This window comes from Telmatherina bonti (assembly GCF_933228915.1).
Source record: "Telmatherina bonti genome assembly, chromosome: 15".
Lineage (NCBI taxonomy): Eukaryota > Metazoa > Chordata > Actinopteri > Atheriniformes > Telmatherinidae > Telmatherina > Telmatherina bonti.
This window is the reverse complement of record NC_136613.1, coordinates 5,736,060-5,751,543: the sequence shown is the minus strand read 5'-3', so window position 1 is coordinate 5,751,543 and position 15,484 is coordinate 5,736,060. Positions and strand designations below refer to the sequence as shown.

Sequence of the window (15,484 nt, the reverse complement as noted above, 5' to 3'; positions counted from 1 at the left end):
GCTTGACAAATCAGAGATGCGTTTATGAGTGGGATCATGGCAGAGAGGTTTAGATTGGATGTGGTTTGTAGATTTAAACAGCTCCCCTCTGCCCTTGCTCACAGTTAACCTGCATGACACCTATTTAATTCTAAACTAGTTTATGTTTAAATCAATTATTCAAATGTAAAGTCCTTTCTTTGGCCTGGAGACCTTGTTGGACCAGAGTGAAGGTCAGTTTAAATCCCACATAATTTGCATTAACTCAAATATTACACATGAACAATCACATGTATTAGGTGACCGTCTCTTTCCAGCCAATTCTGGTCCCATTTCCAATACATCCCCGTCTGGCACAAAAGGTCTGCATATAATCCGTCAAAACAGTTCAAATCCATCTGAGATTGTAGTGGCTTGCTCGACAATATAACCTTATATATTAAACAAACTGCAGTTTGACCAAAACTACTGAGAGAAACTGCAATCACATTGCTTTCAGTCAACAAATCAAAGAGTTTTGAAACCTACTAAACATTGTTTTAAAATATAAACATTCAAGGGAAAATTAAAAAAAAAAAAAACAATAAAAACAGTTAGTTTACCCATGTGTTATTCTATGTTTTGCCAATTACAAAATCCAGGTTTCAATAATAACATGTATGTTAGAGGGGACCACTTCAAGCCCTACGAAGGCAAACGTGAGACGCAATGTCTCTGGTTTGTCTTTTGTTTAGATGAAGAGGAGCTTTTTACATCATGAAGAGATTTTAAACACTTCAGAAAAGACACTTCCAGCATCTGCTGGGCCTTCAACCTGTGTGACAACCAGTCTCCGTGACGTCACCCGTAGGTTTCTGAAGAGCTGAATTGAAGCTCGGTGGGCGGTTCCTACCATCACCATCTTAGCAGGGGCATGCGTGTCGTCTCACGAAGAAAATACAAATATGGGCAAAGAGGTGGAGCTGAGAGGGGGGCTGTGAGTGTCATGGTGGATGATTGACATCGAGTGAACTCCGAGCTGCCTGAAGCTAAGAGCTAACCGAGCTAACCCGGAGATAACAGGAGCTAACCAGCTAACGGAGGTAAGCGGGCTAAAGCTAAGTCACGTTGTTAACCATCTAAAAACCACAATTTTTCTATGTGGCACTACGTTCTACGTCCTGCTGTAAACTTGTTTATTTCTGCTGTTAAATTGGTCTTTTTAACATGGGAGTCTATGTGGATTTGCTGTTTTGCAGCCCCTAGTGGATGAAGGGGGAACTGCAGTTTTATGCACTTCCGCATAGGCTTCACTTTTAACCACAGGAGGCTCCGTCCATCTTTCAGATACAGTTTAAGGTGAGAACAGTTTTCCAAGACTCACCGAGTCCCTCTGCAGCCAGCAACATGTTCCCCAAAAACAAACCATTCACCACATGGACTGAACACGGCAACTGTGCGTCCACCTGGATTAATCTCCATTCAGAAAAAAGCTGTGGTGGTCTAGAAAAGGTCTATCAGATCTACACTAGACCACTGCAACGTACGACAAAACGCAGCAGCTCGCCTCCTCATAGGAACTCCTAAGTGCAACCACATCTCACCAACTCTGTCTTCACTGCACCAACTTTTGTAAAAATTCTTGTTTCTTCTCAAAGCTCTTTTTAAAGAATGACCTTGTTTCCTCTTATTGGTGTGAGACGCTCGCGCCTCATCAGCCCAGAAGAGCGTTGGCTCTGCAGGTCAAAATCTGCTTGAGGTTCCGTGCACCAGGTATGGGAAGTGACAGGTACTACCACCAGAACAGTCTGAAGGTGACTCGTCACTTTTTAAGAGCAAGCTAAAGACACAGCTTTTAACAACTCCTGATTTGTGATTTTACCTGTTTTAAACGAAGTTTTGTCGCCGTGTTTGGTGATGACTGTATTTATCTGTAGATATTTGTTTTATGTGAAGCCCTTTGGACAATCTCTTATTGTAAAAATCCAAGAATAAACTTTGATTTTTCTTTGGCAACTCGCTGAGGCTGTTGTGAGTGTAGTTATTTCACTTGGACAGCTAAGCTGTTAATTGGTGTTAAATTAGGCAGCAAACTTAAGAAGCGTGCCTTTGTTCTGAGAAGACAGACGAACCTGTTGGAAAAGAAGCGAGCTCCCACATCACAGGATAGTTATGTCAACTATAAAGTGAGTTTATTTGATCAGGCCTGATTCAGCTTTTCCACATCACTGCAGTGACAGTTGGCGGAGGAGTCAGACCAAACAAGAAATCACAGGATAAATGTGCGGCTTTGTGCTTTTTTTGAAGTTATTAGAGCAGAAAATATGTAATTATAGAGGGCAAACATGGGAGGTTGACCAACGACCTCTTCTCTGCTTCAGCCAACAGCTGCTCAAATGAACCCGATGGAACTGTTCGATATCGAATCAATCTTACTTTGTCTTGACAACCCCTGATGTGTGTTTCATGTTGCACACTTATTGCATGAAAACTTCATTCAGTTATGATCAAATTATCTTTAAACCAAATGTATACTTGTCTTGGTCAACACATAGACTGGATATAAAAAAAATGGACATAGCCTCCCTGACGTCACCCGTAGGTTTCTGAAGAGCTGAATTGAAGCTCGGTGGGCGGTTCCTACCATCGCCATCTGGGCAGGGGCATGCGTGTCATCTCTCCCGGAAAATACAGATATGGGCAAAGAGGTGGAGCTGAGAGGGGGGCTGTGAGCGTCATGGTGGATGATTGACATCGAGCGAACTCCGAGCTTTTTGTAGCTAAGAGCTAACCGAGCTAACCCGGAGATAACAGGAGCTAACGGAGGTAAGCAGGTTAAAGCTAAGTCACGTTGTTAACCAGCTAAAAACCGCGGTTGTTCTACGTTCTTCTGACTTGAAGCGGGAGACATGCTGTAAACATGTTTATTTCTGCTGTAAACATGTTTATTCCTGCTGTAAACATGTTTATTACTGCTTTAAACATGTTTATTTCTGCTGTAAACATGTTTATTTCTGCTGTAAACATGTTTATTCCTGCTGTAAACATGTTTATTTCTGCTGTAAACATGTTTATTCCTGCTGTAAACATGTTTATTCCTGCTGTAAACATGTTTATTCCTGCTTTAAACATGTTTATTCCTGCTTTAAACATGTTTATTTCTGCTGTAAACATGTTTATTTCTGCTGTAAACATGTTTATTCCTGCTGTAAACATGTTTATTTCTGCTGTAAACATGTTTATTCCTGCTGTAAACATGTTTATTTCTGCTGTAAACATGTTTATTTCTGCTGTAAACATGTTTATTCCTGCTGTAAACATGTTTATTCCTGCTGTAAACATGTTTATTTCTGCTGTAAACATGTTTATTCCTGCTGTAAACATGTTTATTCCTGCTGTAAACATGTTTATTTCTGCTGTAAACATGTTTATTCCTGCTGTAAACATGTTTATTTCTGCTGTAAACATGTTTATTCCTGCTGTAAACATGTTTATTTCTGCTTTAAACATGTTTATTCCTGCTGTAAACATGTTTATTTCTGCTGTAAACATGTTTATTTCTGCTGTAAACATGTTTATTCCTGCTGTAAACATGTTTATTCCTGCTGTAAACATGTTTATTTCTGCTGTAAACATGTTTATTCCTGCTGTAAACATGTTTATTTCTGCTGTAAACATGTTGGTCTTTTTAACATGGGAGTCTATGGGGATTCGCTCTGTTTTGCAGCCCCTAGTGGATGAAGGGGGAACTGCAGTTTTATGCACTTCTGCATCGGCTTCACCTCAAACCGCTGAAGGTTGCCGCTTGCCCAAAACACATTTTTTAAATCTTAAAATAAAACGAAAGGTTAAACAAGCTGAACAGCTGAAGGTCGTAATCCCAAAGAAAGCAGCAACGATGGGCCTAAAATCTCCAAACTGAGAGAAAATCTAGTTTATTTCCACAAAGCAAAAATAAAGGTGATGATATTTCCTCCAAAAATGTTTCGTTATCTGCTGTAAAATTTCATTTTGTGCCGTTGGTTGAGGAAGCAAGCGTGACGCTCCAAGGCCGAGAGACAAACTCATCGTTGAGAAATGTGAACAATAACAAACGTTTTCCTACGTTTGCTTTGTCTTTTCACACAAACCCCTGACCAGCAGCTGCAGTGAGGTCTGCTCTGAGAGATGTGGCACCAGTATCTGAGTGATACTGGGAGACAGAGGGGCCCCTCACACAACCACAGGGGGATCATTGTCGCCACGCTTGTCCATGTTCCAGGAGCACGGCGCAAACAAATCATTGTTTGCTTCTCGGCGAAGCACGAGGAGAGTCAAAGCAGAAGGACAATGCCGAGAGAAGACGACGGAACAACAAAGGATGAGCCCGGGATTGGAAAGTTGTAAGGAGTGCAGATGGGAAAGGAGGCGCAGGCAGAACGGGATAAGGAGTCCACATGGCACTCTGTCTGAGAAGGGACAAAAATAAACTCATATCAAACATAAACAGGGCTCCCACTGTGGCCTTCAGATGAAATTCCATGACTTTCCGTCAGGATCACAGACACATCTGTGCAGTTTCTCAGCTCATTATTACATTTAAAGCGTTTCTTTTTTTTTTCTAGAAACAAATTAATTTTTCTTTTGAACCATAATCTAAGTAGAAGTCAGTTTTGGGGCGACGACCATGACTCCCGGCGTTTCACACCACCAGCAGGCATAAAGATTTAACTCCTTCCCTGAAATCTCTGCATCTGTTTGGTGGATTTCCTCCAGAATTCCTTCTTTTTTCTGCCTTTATTCAAGCTGACATTACAATCCGAAGGTTTGGTTGGATGGAAGAAACCCAGGCCTGAATACATTCTGATGTCATCATCTCGTCTGTTGACAGACAGGATCACTTTTCTTAACGGTTTTTCATTTTTTCAATCAAAAAAGTAACGACAAAAGTAAAAGTTTGTCTCTAAAAAAGGGATTATTTCCTCCAAAAAGGTTTTTTTTATTAATTTAAATACACAAAAATCTTAAAAATAACCTTAAGACAGAGAATAAAGGATGCATATGTTTCTGACTGATAACTGCTGATTTAACAATCTGCTCACTTTCACCGACAAACGCTGCGTCTCTTGAGAATATACATGAAACATTTGGCTCAGGGCTGCAAGATCATCTTATTTATTTATTTATTTACTTTTATCTAATTGTGTTACCCTGAACAGAACTCCCGTCTCGCTCCTTATTGACTAAAACATGAGAACATAAATAAAAATACAGTTTATGATGTAAAAACTGAGTTTGTCTCAATTTAAGGAACTTTTAAAAGGAAATTTTTGTTCTCAGCAACTTTAATCCCTCCGTCGGACCGGCTGAGGTCCTGGTTCTGGAGCGGATCCCTCCGTCGGACCGGCTGAGGTCCTGGTTCTGGAGCGGATCCCTCCGTCGGACCGGCTGAGGTCCTGGTTCTGGAGCGGATCCCTCCGTCGGACCGGCTGAGGTCCTGGTTCTGGAGCGGATCCCTCCGTCGGACCGGCTGAGGTCCTGGTTCTGGAGCGGATCCCTCCGTCGGACCGGCTGAGGTCCTGGTTCTGGAGCGGATCCCTCCGTCGGACCGGCTGAGGTCCTGGTTCTGGAGCGGATCCCTCCGTCGGACCGGCTGAGGTCCTGGTTCTGGAGCGGATCCCTCCGTCGGACCGGCTGAGGTCCTGGTTCTGGAGCGGATCCCTCCGTCGGACCGGCTGAGGTCCTGGTTCTGGAGCGGATCCCTCTGTCGGACCGGCTGAGGTCCTGGTTCTGGAGCGGATCCCTCCGTCGGACCGGCTGAGGTCCTGGTTCTGGTGCGGATCCCTCCATCGGACCGGCTGAGGTCCTGGTTCTGGTGCGGATCCCTCCGTCGGACCGGCTGAGGTCCTGGTTCTGGTGCGGATCCCTCCGTCGGACCGGCTGAGGTCCTGGTTCTGGAGCGGATCCCTCCATCGGACCTGTTTCCACTGATCTTCAGTCCAGTTTTTGTGTCATGTGATCTCAGCCTTCTCTGGCATCTTAACAGCCCCGTTTCCATGGAAACCCAACAGTAGCTGGATCAGCTGAAGGTCCGGATCTCTCGGGTCCTGGTTCTGGTCTTTGCTGTATTCCTGGTCCTGACTTCTCCGTCCTCCTTGTGACGACTTTCCGCCGCGCTGCCTGTAAAATCCTGCTTCCCGTCTAATCTCGCCGGCTTCTCAGAGATAAAATGCAGAAAAAAAGCGTCGTCTTTCCCGAGTTGTCTGCTCCGTCTCACACGACCGGCTCGTCCCTTCAGCGACGAGGAGGACTCAGCAGCTTCCGGAACAAAAACAAGTCGAAGAAACTCGACTTCCATGTAAAACAGCGACAGCAGAGGTAAAAAACATTCGTCCTGAACGTCAACCGCGACGCTGAATCACACGCAGCCTTCAGAGGAAACACCGACGGTGTTCGTGTGTTTTCATTCGCCGTTATTCCCACGCCGCTCCCCTGATCGCAGAGCGCTCGTCCGGCTTCTGGCCGGTTACACGCCGATGCTCTAATAGGAGACGGTGTGCAGGAGGGGAAATGACCAGAACAGCCTGAACTAACGTGTTTAAATGTGATGAAGCAGCGCCTGGCAGCCAATGCGGCGCCGCTGGCCTGGATGGCGACACACGACCGAGCGAAAACAAGCGGGAACGATGAGGGAGGAACCATCTTATCATTTTCACCACTTTGCCCTAAAACAGCTTTCCTCCTGCGATTATTTACTTTTTATTAAAGTAGACGAGGAGGAAGTTATTTCTGGCTTCGCGGGTCAAGAGGTGACTGGCTGCTGGGGCGTTTCCAAGCCTTCATGGACACGAATCGCTCCACGCCGGATCATGAGAACAAAAAAAGTGCAGTGAAAGAAAAAGTTCTGGTTCACAGCAAACATGCTGCGGAGAAAACACAAACAACAGCTGATTTAATGCAACATTCCAGGGGAGCTGAAAACTCCCAAAGACGCACAAACAGGCGGAATTACTGACAAATTCATGCAAAAAACCTCAGACAACGCAGCCATCAGGAGAGCACGTCCTCGCTGGTCTGAGTGATAATAAAACCTCATCAGAGAGTTTAAATGAAACCAAACCTTTAAGCTGCTTACAGGAGAGGTAATGGTCTGAACCGCCACCTCCGTACGAGCTGCAGATGTAATCACCGCATCCCTGCAGCCGGCTGAACAAGGACGCCTTTAATTGCCTGCGTGTGTGTGCGTTTCATGTTATGTGTGTCGCAGCGGGCACGTGTGAATGCGAGTTGTTGTAGTAACGCGAGCCGCGCAGGAAGCAGCCCCGCCCTCGGGCCTCGTTTCAGACGGAAGGCGCCGCCAGCACACGTCCCCTCGCGTGGCGTCAGGCCTGAACTGAAGCCAGCATGTGGAGAAATCTGCCGCTTTCATCAGACGATAAGAAGCGGAAATTCCTGACGGTTATCTGAGCTTCACGAGGACCAAAGATCTCCTCCGTTTGTCACGCTGCAGAAGGAGAAAGTTCGCCGTCTTTTATTCTGAAAGACGTGAACGTTGTCCTGACTGGCTGACGTTTCATCTGCGCCACACGGTTCAGGTGTTAACACCAAGCCCAGGAGGAAAGACATCAGAAACGATCTGAGAGAAGCAGCTGTTGTTGTCCATCAGGCGGGGAGGTTTAGGAGATCATTTCCAGACTTTCTGGAGTCGTGATTGACAGCAACATCATTTACTTCCACGTATTTTCTGCTCAAACCAACATTCAATGCCGACTAGCAGAGTGTGGATGAGGAAAAACATGTTAGGCTCCAAAACGGACTAATTATCAGATGGCAACAAGGACCATAAATTCTGCCTCGTTCTGCCTGCATCCAGTCTGTCCGGCACCAACAGCCGACCAATCACACGCCTGCCAATCGCCATTAACAAGCGACCCTCGGTTCACACCTCACGCCGCTGCCATCTGCTCAGACATACAGAAGCCGTCTCTCTGGTCCGTCTGCGTCCCTTTGAGCTTCCATTTCCTTCTGATGTCATTTCCAAAACAATAAATGTTAACATTGCTTGAAACTTTGACGAGGATCCGGCTCAGGGTTCCTCGAATTAATTAGACCCCTGGTGGGTGAATCTATCCAGCGGGAGAGGAGAAGAAACGGACTCACAACACATCTATCTGTCTTTTCAGGAAACAAAAACTTTTTATAAGTGGCGTTCGGAGCAGTTCCAGGAAGCAACGCTGCAGCTTAAAGGAGGAATTCTGCATCCTGGAAACAAAAAAAACAACATTTATTGATCATGTGACGTGCAGCATCGCGCCTGTCACCACATCCCTCCATGCAGTCAAAGGACTCTGTGTTCAGCTGGGTCCTGCAGACGGGCCCGACTCTCGCGCTGGGCGCGGCGTGGACACGACTCCAGCCAGAAACGCCACCTTCCCCTGGGGCGCCACCGCTGACATGAAATATGGAGGCTGACCTGGCAGCGTCAGATGGGAAACAGGCTCAGAAGGTCGTAAACCTCGGTGGCGGCGAAAGCATCAATCTGTTCCCCGGTCGGTGGTCTTTCACGTCACAGAAAACCTTCCGCAGGATTTCAGCAGAATGAAGGAGAACAAACACCCAACGAACAGCTAAACTCACCTCATGGGGCCTTAAATAAAAAAATAAACAGGGTTCATTATCTCCACGAGTCAAAAAGCAGCAGCAGAACAGCAGGATTAGATCAGCACATTGTAAAAACCAATGAATCTCTTCCTCTGACTGGAACTGGACCTTTAAAATAAATGTAAATATCAACCAGGATGAAACTTTAATCAGATTTCTGTTGGAGTTTGACCTTTAAGAATGGAAATTTCCAAAACACGACAACTGTCTGACCTTTAAACCAGCATCACGTTACGGCAGCATTGACTCACCAGACCTGTGTTACAGGTCAACATCTGGATGTCCACGCCAGCTGCCTTAAAGGTGCAACGTGGCTGATTCAGCAGACATGCAAGAGGACGTTGTTGGAGGAAGAGACGGAACAAGACATAAGAGTCAACATTAGCCTGACTCTTACTGCCGGGAGAGATCTCCGAGAAGAGACAAGATGCAGGACAGGTGAATTAGCCGTTGCTAGGGGGCGCCAAAGAGTTAGGAATAATGTGTAAAGGTTTTCCAGCGTTTCTATCCGTCCAGGAGGTTTACAATCCAGACACAACATGTAGTGTTTATTCAGAGACTCTAGATGGTAAATCCACCATTATTTATCACATCTTCATCACCATCACTACCATGTTGCTAAGAGACCTCTATTTTCACCAAGCAGCAACCTCTGGAGGTTAAAAGTGAAGCCTATGCGGAAGTGCATAACACTGCAGTTCCCCCTTCATCCACTAGGGGCTGCAAAACAGAGCAAATCTCCATAGACTCCCATGTTAAAAAGACCAACTTCACAGCAGAAATAAACATGTTTACAGCCTGGTTCAAAATCCATTTTTGGTTTAACAGGTCAGGTTTACCTTCATGACAACTGTGGGGGGAGTGAATTTTTTTCTAACTCGCCCATTTAAAAGTAATTTAATCTCCAAGTTCGGCATATTTATGGGCGTGTCCTTTTGATTGACAGGTACGCGATCTCCCGCTTCAAGTCAGAACATAGAACAACCGCGGTTTTTAGCCAGTTAGCAACGTGACTTAGCTTTAGCCCGCTTACCTCCGTTAGCTGGTTAGCTCCTGTTATCTCCGGGTTAGCTCGGTTAGCTCTTAGCTACAGAAAGCTCGGAGTTCGCTCGATGTCAGTCATCCACCATGACGCTCACAGCCCCCCCCTCAGCTCCACCTCTTTGCCCATATTTGTATTTTCCAGGTGAGACAACACCCTGCCAAGATGGCAGGGTGAAGAGCTTCAACTCAGCTCTTCAGAAACCACGGAGGCTCCGTCCATCTTTTATATACAGCCTATGATTTCCACCTGGACATGATGATGAAGACACTTCCTGTCAGACCTTCCACCAATCAGAGAGCTTAAACTGACGGTAACGTCCAATCAGGAGCAGCCAAAGATCAACAAGTGATGAGAAAAGCAGGAAAATAATGATCCTCTATGGCTGCTTGAAGGTTTCAGGGTTAAAAACAACCAGCTGGATGTTTTAACTGCAGAGGAAACAATCATAAAAGATAAAAATACTTGCGTGGATTTGGACTTAGCTTGATGTAGCAGCAAACATTACATCATTAATGGAGATAAATCCCCAAATGCACAGAAGCAACATTTACTGTCAGATGTGATGCCAACATGGAGAGGTTTCTGAAGACTGACTGCGACTCGGCGTCGTCTCTAAAGAATAGTCAAACTCTATAATACAGTAAAATGCTGTTGTTATGCCGTGAACTAGGTTCACCTGTCTGATCCAACACCTCGTCATGGCTAAATGAAAAATAACCAGTGGATCGTGAAAAAGTCCCGTTGAGGCGGGACTGTGAAACATTTAGGACAACATAATGTCATAATGGAGGCTGAAGAGAAGGATCGGGCTACACATAGAGTTCCAAGCAGTCAAGGTTTAATTCTGTCACTGTTTCATAGATGTTTTGTTTCAATAAGGATGCAAAACGTTGCTGGTCTGATGAGTCTCCAGTTCAGCTCCACATTCACATGGTAGGATCAGAATCTGCTGGAAACATCATGACAACATGGATCCATCCTGCCTTTGTTCCCCTTAACGCGACCCACCACAGCCAATCTGAGTCCTGCTGTTGACCATGTCCATCCCTTTCTGAGCACAGTGTAGCATCTTCTGATGGAAACTTCCAGCAGGATGATGCACCATGTCACAAAGCTCACATCATCTCCACCATGACGATGAGTTCACTGTCCTCCAACGGCTCCACAGTCACCAGATCTACATCCAGCAGAGCAGCTTTGGGAGGTGGTGGAACGGGAGATTCTCATCATGATGAGGTGGAACGGGAGATTCTCATCATGATGAGGTGGAACGGGAGATTCTCATGGTGATGAGGCGGAACGGGAGATTCTCATGGTGATGAGGTGGAACGGGAGATTCTCATCATGATGAGGTGGAACGGGAGATTCTCATCATGATGAGGTGGAACGGGAGATTCTCATCATGATGAGGTGGAACGGGAGATTCTCATGGTGATGAGGTGGAACGGGAGATTCTCATCATGATGAGGTGGAACGGGAGATTCTCATGGTGATGAGGTGGAACGGGAGATTCTCATGGTGATGAGGTGGAACGGGAGATTCTCATGGTGATGAGGTGGAACGGGAGATTCTCATGGTGATGAGGTGGAACGGGAGATTCTCATGGTGATGAGGTGGAACGGGAGATTCTCATCATGATGAGGTGGAACGGGAGATTCTCATCATGATGAGGTGGAACGGGAGATTCTCATCATGATGAGGTGGAACGGGAGATTCTCATGGTGACGAGGTGGAACGGGAGATTCTCATCATGATGAGGTGGAACGGGAGATTCTCATGGTGATGAGGTGGAACGGGAGATTCTCATCATGATGAGGTGGAACGGGAGATTCTCATCATGATGAGGTGGAACGGGAGATTCTCATCATGATGAGGTGGAACGGGAGATTCTCATGGTGACGAGGTGGAACGGGAGATTCTCATCATGATGAGGTGGAACGGGAGATTCTCATGGTGATGAGGTGGAACGGGAGATTCTCATCATGATGAGGTGGAACGGGAGATTCTCATCATGATGAGGTGGAACGGGAGATTCTCATCGTGATGAGGTGGAACGGGAGATTCTCATCGTGATGAGGTGGAACGGGAGATTCTCATCATGATGAGGTGGAACGGGAGATTCTCATGGTGATGAGGTGGAACGGGAGATTCTCATCGTGATGAGGTGGAACGGGAGATTCTCATCGTGATGAGGTGGAACGGGAGATTCTCATGGTGATGTGGTGGAACGGGAGATTCTCATCATGATGAGGTGGAACGGGAGATTCTCATGGTGATGAGGTGGAACGGGAGATTCTCATCATGATGAGGTGGAACGGGAGATTCTCATCATGATGAGGTGGAACGGGAGATTCTCATGGTGATGTGGTGGAACGGGAGATTCTCATCATGATGAGGTGGAACGGGAGATTCTCATGGTGATGAGATGGAACGGGAGATTCAAACCTCTGAACTAATTATTTACACTTCTATAGTATTGATTAAACACGTATTAGTCGTGTACTTCACCACTGCTGCAACACACACCTGAGCCGGTATGTTCCACATGAAAGGTAATGACCCCCTTCAAACATGATCCCCCACACGCTTCTGGCAACCTGCAACCTGAGCACAGGTGGGGCAGGAGAAGCATGATGTCACCCTGATGCCAGCAGCTCAGTGTGTCCGCGGTTTCTCCTGCATACATACGGCTACTTATAACTCAGAGATGAGATTCTGATTAAACTTTCAGCCTGGATCAGGACTGAATTCTTAAATAAATCCCGCTCTGTACCGGGACGATGAAGGATTTCACATCCCTCAACTTTCACTGATTGTTCTGAACATTTTGCCACCATGCACAGCTCTCCAATCATCTGGGAATGTGGTCTGACTGCTTCCAGTCAAAAGGCAGAGCAGGAGATTGAGGAATTTGAAATTACGCACATGTGACGCGACTAAAACATGAAATCAGCAGAAGTGTGCCAGGATGTGCGCGTCAAAAAGAAAGAAAAACCTGCCAGGCCTTGGGGTGGGGGGGCGCAGGGTGAGGACCTTGACCTTTAGAGGAGCAGGTGGGAATCTTTTTCAAGCTTTACAGACATTTTCTCCACATTTAAACCACGTGTCTGTAAAGACGGACTAATTCTTTATTTAATGTAACTAAATGGATGTAAAGAAGCTTCAGAGGAAGGAGAACTAGTCAGATGCCTGGATGTCTTTACCTTGATGATGCTGCTCCGGCGCGGTGCTGCCTTCACGGACTCCAGCAGGATGGTGTCGGAGTCCTGGCCGCCGCCGGGGAGGATGACGCCGCTGCGCCGCCCGCGCGCCGCTCGCGGCGGAATGAAGTCCGGTGCTCCGTCGCTGCACAGCCCGTCTCCACATCCATCACGCTCAGACATGTCGACCAGGAGAGGGGAAGGCTCAGTTCGAAACAAGCGCGAGGAAAAGAAATGAATCTAAAGAACTGGTCGGATCTGACCCGCGGAAAGTTTGGCTCGGTTGCGCGTGGATGCCATTTACAGGAGAAGCGCGTTGTTGCTCGCAAGCCTGGCAGGAACTCGTCACCCCAATTTCCTCAACTAGGAGCAGACTGTCAGCATCTCTGAGCGACAGCCCGCGCGGACTTCAGGCTGCTGGCGCGCGCTCCATCCTCGCGCCTTGAACAACAACCCAAGCATCACAGGCAGCTTCAGACTTGGAAACTGGTCTGGTGCGCTCCCAGGAGACGCGCAACAAGTCCTCCTAGTCTCCGGTGTCGCTCGGTCAGGACGTCCAGACGTGCGTAAAGCCTCGGCGTGAGGACAGGCGGCGAGCGCGAGCGCGAGCGCGAGCGGCTGCCGGAGGTGGAAGAAAGAAAATATTTGGAAGAATCCAGATGCGTCCACCAGGCTACCATCCACAACCCTGCTCCGTGTCAAAGTGCAGAGCCCGCTGAACTCAGAGCTGCGCGTGCAGACGGAGGTTCCGCTCGTGTCAGCGCGCGGCGCGTCGCCCGGACTGAACGCAGCCGCCGCGGCCGTCTGGTTTGTTCTCACAGAAACAACAGCAGACTTTTGTCTAAGAAAAAAACACACAACTGACAGTCGTACCGCCTCCCGACAGCCGCTCCTCCCTCAATCTCCCCTCCACGCGGCTCCTCCCACGCCCGCGACAGGCGCGCGGAGCGGCCAATGCGCGCAGCCGCCGCGAGAGTTGGCGCTTCTGATAGGTGGAGGGTCGAGTTCAGGACCGAGAGGGTCGGCCTCCCCAACAGTTTCTGTAATCTGTTAGAGTAACAAGTGATTTCTCCTCAGCTGAGCTGCGCTTGGACTCGTTTCATTCACAAATAAATAAAAACGTTTCTGATGATGACCTGAGTCTTCTCACATAAACCAAGACATGCAGATGATCAGTGAAGAAGTTATTATTTCAGTTACCAGCTGATCTGAAGGCTCAAACTACTTAAAGGTTCCTTTTTCATTTTTCTTTTAGCTTTACGTCATAATAACCTGCAGATGGGATTTTTTAAATTTAGCACAATAAATAAGAAAATGAGTGTTTGGAGGATTAATTTTCTTCGGTGTAATCGCATCAGTTATTTGTAGAACAAACAAATCTCTGACAAACTGATTCTGATGTATTGAAACCTGATGAAACAAAACGGACATGTTTTTATTTACCAGACTGGTGGGGGGGGGGGGGGGGGGGGGGGGGGTTATCATGTGGAAGATCCATGCACAGCCAACATCCTGGTCCCGCCTCCTCATGTTGCCCACCAGCTTGGTTACACTGCTACTGCATCCCATCATTCATCGTCCATCAGGGGTGACATCCAGACTGAAGTGAAAACACAACAACTTTAAAAAGACGTATCTGTACGCAACGAACTGCTGATTGGACGTTGGTGACGTCTTATTTAACTGTATCGGTGACATATTTTAATTTAAATTTTGAAGCCAAATCTGAGACCATGGTCCACAGCCGGAATAGGGTGGATTGCCCTCTCCAGGTCGGGAGTCAGGTCCTGCCTCAAGTGGAGGAGTTTAAATATCTCGGGGTCTTGTTCACGAGTGAGGGAAGGATGGAGCGCGAGATCGACGGATCGGTGCAGCGTCTGCAGTAATGCGGACTCTGCGCCGGTCTGTCGTGGTGTAGAAGGAGCTGAGCCAGAAGGCAAAGCTCTCGATTTACCAGTCGATCTACGTTCCTACCCTCACCTATGGTCATGAGCTGTGGGTCGTGACCGAAAGAACCAGATCTCGTATACAGGCGGCTGAAATGAGTTTCCTCCGCAGGGTGGCCGGGCTCTCCCTTAGAGATAGGGTGAGGAGCTCGGTCATCCGGGAGGAGATCAGAGTAGAGCCGCTGCTCCTCCGCATCGAGAGGAACCAGTTGAGGTGGCTCGGGCATCTGGTCAGGATGCCTCCTGGACCTCCCTGGTAGAGGTGTTCCAGGCACGTCCCTCTGGGAGGAGACCCCGGGGAAGACCCAGGACACGCTGGAGGGATTATATCTCTCGGCCAGCCGATGTGGTGTTTTAAATATTTTGACTCTTTAACCTCAGTGAGGCCCAATTTCTTTGTTTCAGCTTGTTGGATTTCAGCTGTTGTCATGTTTACACACATCGGCTTTTTTTATCCATTTCATCTTGTTTTTCTTCATTTGATCAGTGATATGCGTCGCTTTGTGGTTGTTTTAGATAAAGTTGTTTCCAACATACGATCATTTTATATTCCAGAAAACTGACCAATGGAAATGATCATTCAGTTAAAATCTATTAAAATATCAGATTAATTTTCTGTTTAATGACACATGAAGTTTAGTGTTTATATACCACCAACGTGGGAAATTATTCTATTCTATTCTACGGTCATTTAG

At 46.9% G+C, this 15,484-nt stretch overlaps 1 protein-coding gene across 1 annotated transcript in view; it reads right to left on the bottom strand.

Moving 5' to 3' along the window:
• Window positions 1-13,026, bottom strand: part of plcl1 (phospholipase C like 1) — a gene marked incomplete at its 5' end in the record, with an annotated part of 145,340 nt that extends 132,314 nt beyond the window's left edge. Inside the window, one exon of the mRNA XM_079253692.1 lies at window positions 12,847-13,026. Coding sequence (XP_079109818.1) covers window positions 12,847-13,026 — 180 coding nt within the window. The remainder of the gene's footprint in view (window positions 1-12,846) is intronic.
• Window positions 13,027-15,484: the final 2,458 nt, after the last annotated feature.